Source organism: Frankliniella occidentalis, unplaced genomic scaffold (assembly GCF_000697945.3).
Source record: "Frankliniella occidentalis isolate FOCC.00 unplaced genomic scaffold, Focc_3.1 Scaffold254, whole genome shotgun sequence".
Lineage (NCBI taxonomy): Eukaryota > Metazoa > Arthropoda > Insecta > Thysanoptera > Thripidae > Frankliniella > Frankliniella occidentalis.
In genome coordinates this window covers 56418-59440 of record NW_026267380.1, presented here as the reverse complement: position 1 = coordinate 59440, position 3023 = coordinate 56418, and the positions used below count along the sequence as shown (strand labels likewise).

General features: G+C 40.9%; 1 protein-coding gene across 1 annotated transcript in view; it reads right to left on the bottom strand.

The window, feature by feature from the left end:
* LOC113214757 (acyl-CoA Delta-9 desaturase-like) overlaps positions 1–3023 on the bottom strand; it is a 25259-nt gene that overhangs the window by 16980 nt on the left and 5256 nt on the right. The window contains exons 3-4 of the mRNA XM_026434220.2: positions 1420–1550; positions 238–443 (exon numbers count right to left, since the gene is read on the bottom strand). Of these exons, the coding sequence (XP_026290005.1) occupies positions 238–443; positions 1420–1550 (337 nt within the window). The remainder of the gene's footprint in view (positions 1–237; positions 444–1419; positions 1551–3023) is intronic.

Sequence of the window (3023 nt, the reverse complement as noted above, 5' to 3'; positions counted from 1 at the left end):
ATCTCACAGCAAAAGGAAAAAACACGTAAGCTTTTATTTTTCATCCACTACTCGATTTTGACCAGCGTTGCTCTCTCCGAATATTTTGATTTTTTTTTGGGCCACCCTACAGTGTTTTCTGTGGCTCTTACTGCTCTTACTAGCCGGAAACCCGATACTCGGATCCTTAGACAGACACCTATCGCAATGGAACCATTTCACAAGGCAATCAAACTGCGTGTGCAATGCAATACCTACTTTTTCTGAAAAGAAACGCAGGGGTCAGACAAGAGATCGCTCATGTCGATGGAGTAGCCCAGACGTTTAACATCGGGGTGCTGCTTACACAACAGCCATCCAACGTGGGCGAAGAAGAACCCGCGCTTGACGTTGGCATGGTCGGCGTCCGTCTCGGGAAACTTGTGGTGCAAACGGTGGATCTTGGCCCAGTAGAAGATTGGGAACTGGTCGGAGGTTTAAAATTACTTAAACCCCTCACTGTTTATATGCAAAATATTTAGGTCATTTGAAATACAAGACATTTTATTGGCAATAAAGCATTCCGGTAGAGCTGAAATGCAGAAGAATGCAGGGAAGGGAACAAGAAAACTGAAGTCAACATGTTAATGAATGGCAATTTCCGATTTCTTCTTCCCCGCATTCTTGTGCATTTCAGCTCTACCGGAATGCTATATTACAAAGCGATGCTCTGCAATATACATTGTGCTTTCCAAAAATTTAAATACTTTGCAACTCCGCAAAGCAATGCTTTCACTGTTTAAAAAAATTTCATTACATTTTAATAACATTTATATGAAGCTATTTTCATTACAATTTCATTACAATGTTACTAAATTTTCATTACAATTGAGTAATGAAACTTTATAACACATGTTATTAAAAATTGACAACTTTCTAAAATAATTTTTGTTCGCTCTAACCCTTATGGCATCAACTCCTTAACCAACTAACTGATTTTACCGGCCGTAACCGTAGCAGTTTACCGTACCTTACCAGGAGTTGAACCCGGAACCCTTGGGTTGGAATACCCTCGCCTTTGACCACTCGGCCACGAGGATTACCTGAGAGTGGTCGAGCTGTAACGTGATCTTATGCCACCACTGGCAGGGGGGAGTTCCCTAACTGTTTAATAAACATGTAATGAAAATTAAATAGCATTGTTATGAAAATGTCATAACATGCACTGAAAAGGGACGTGTAATGAAATTTCAATAGCGTGTAATGAAATTGCCATTAACTTTAATAACATTGTTCTTAAATTAAGAGTGTCATTAAATGTCATGACAAATTTATTAAAATTAATGTTCATTGCGTAATGAAATTTCAAACATTTTTACCAGGGTTATGTACCTTAAAATATTTCTGAACCTTTTCATTTAAGAAGCGGAGTGGGAGCGTCGGCTTACCATCTAAACTTACTTGGAAGCCAATCGTGTTACAAAAGGTGAGGAAGATACGCAGAGGAAGCTTTGCTTTGAACGACCTGTGCGACCACAGCCGATGCGCGCCGATAGCTAGACCCCACACGCTTAGAACATGCAACAGACATGCTGAAAGGCAAAGGTGGAATAAGATAAACGCAAACAAAATTCACGATTTTCGGGGAAAATCGAACTTTCTTCTTTGTTATAATGCTAGATTATAGGTACTTCGTGACTGCCCGGACCGAATCTGAAGTACAGGGAAGAAAACAAGAAGCTGTACGCGATCCCTGAGGGAGCGGGGTGGGTGCCCAGGGAGAGTTGGAACACAGGCGGTGAAGAGTTCGGTCCGGGATCTAGCAGAGTACCATGTTTTCAATAAGGCATGGAAAAATTGTATTTCAAACAATTGTTTTGACATAATCAGCCTGGAGCAAGTTATAATTTCATATACAAACATTTCGGCATGGTAGTTAGTTTCCTGCGTTATCGCGAAGTCTGTTTTACGCAACACGTCTGAGACCGAAAGAGCTTTAACTCCCTTGGAGAGTTTACATCTAACCAAACTTATAACATCGACCAACGACCAACGACCAACGCGAATAAAACAGTGAAGTTATAAAGGCTATGAACCTACCTCATTCTCCTCCTCCCTCTTCAATCCTATGGCGCGCAGCATTTGACCACTGAATTGAACGAACATTACATGAGTCTTGTTCTCACTCTGACGATGCAAGCTATGTTCAGTTCAGAAATTAAATGCTACGCGCTATATGATTGAGGGTAAAAGGTGGAGAATGATGAGTTTCACTTAATATTTGTTTAACCGTATTCATGTCGGTCGATGTTATTAGATTCTAGTGAGGGGAACTACCAGAATTCACCAATAGCCCTCGGTGCAAACCTTTCTATGGAGGCAGTCTCTAACTCAAGTGGTGCCATATAAACTCCGAAACCTCAACCTGTATTCTCGCTGGATGCACTGTTACGTGATTCTCGAGATTCTCAGAAAACAGGACCTTTGGGAGTTCAATTTTTTTTTTGTTTTCTCCCGTTGTCATCGATTTAGAATTAAAGGTGTATTAAGAGCATAGGTAGACGCTAATTTTGCCGTTGGCGCCGGCGCCGGCGCCGCGCCGGTGCGTGAACTTTCCAGGAACATGCCTATCTTCGCCTCCAACTGGACGATGCAGTTCCTTTCGGTATGCACGATTGTAGCCCAACGGTTGGGTCTGTGATTGTCAAAAAAATAGCTAGCTACTCTCAAAAGATGCCGCTAGTGGTTAACCTGGGGGTTTCGAAAATTCCGAAATGGAAGTAGTGGAAAAAAAATCACAATAAACGAAGAAGTTTAAAAACAAATTTCCATTTTTTTCGTATTTCAGCTATGTGCTTTTTGTCGATCACTTTCATTTTGAATTAATTTATTTAAAAAAAAGAAAGAAACAGGTCAAAATACCTCGCGCAATGCACTTAGGACCCTGTCTAAAGTTTAAGGGCTTTGCGCAGTTATTTAGAGTAATCTCACAGCAAAAGGAAAAAACACGTAAGCTTTTATTTTTCATCCACTACTCGATTTTGACCAGCGTTGCTCTCTCCGAA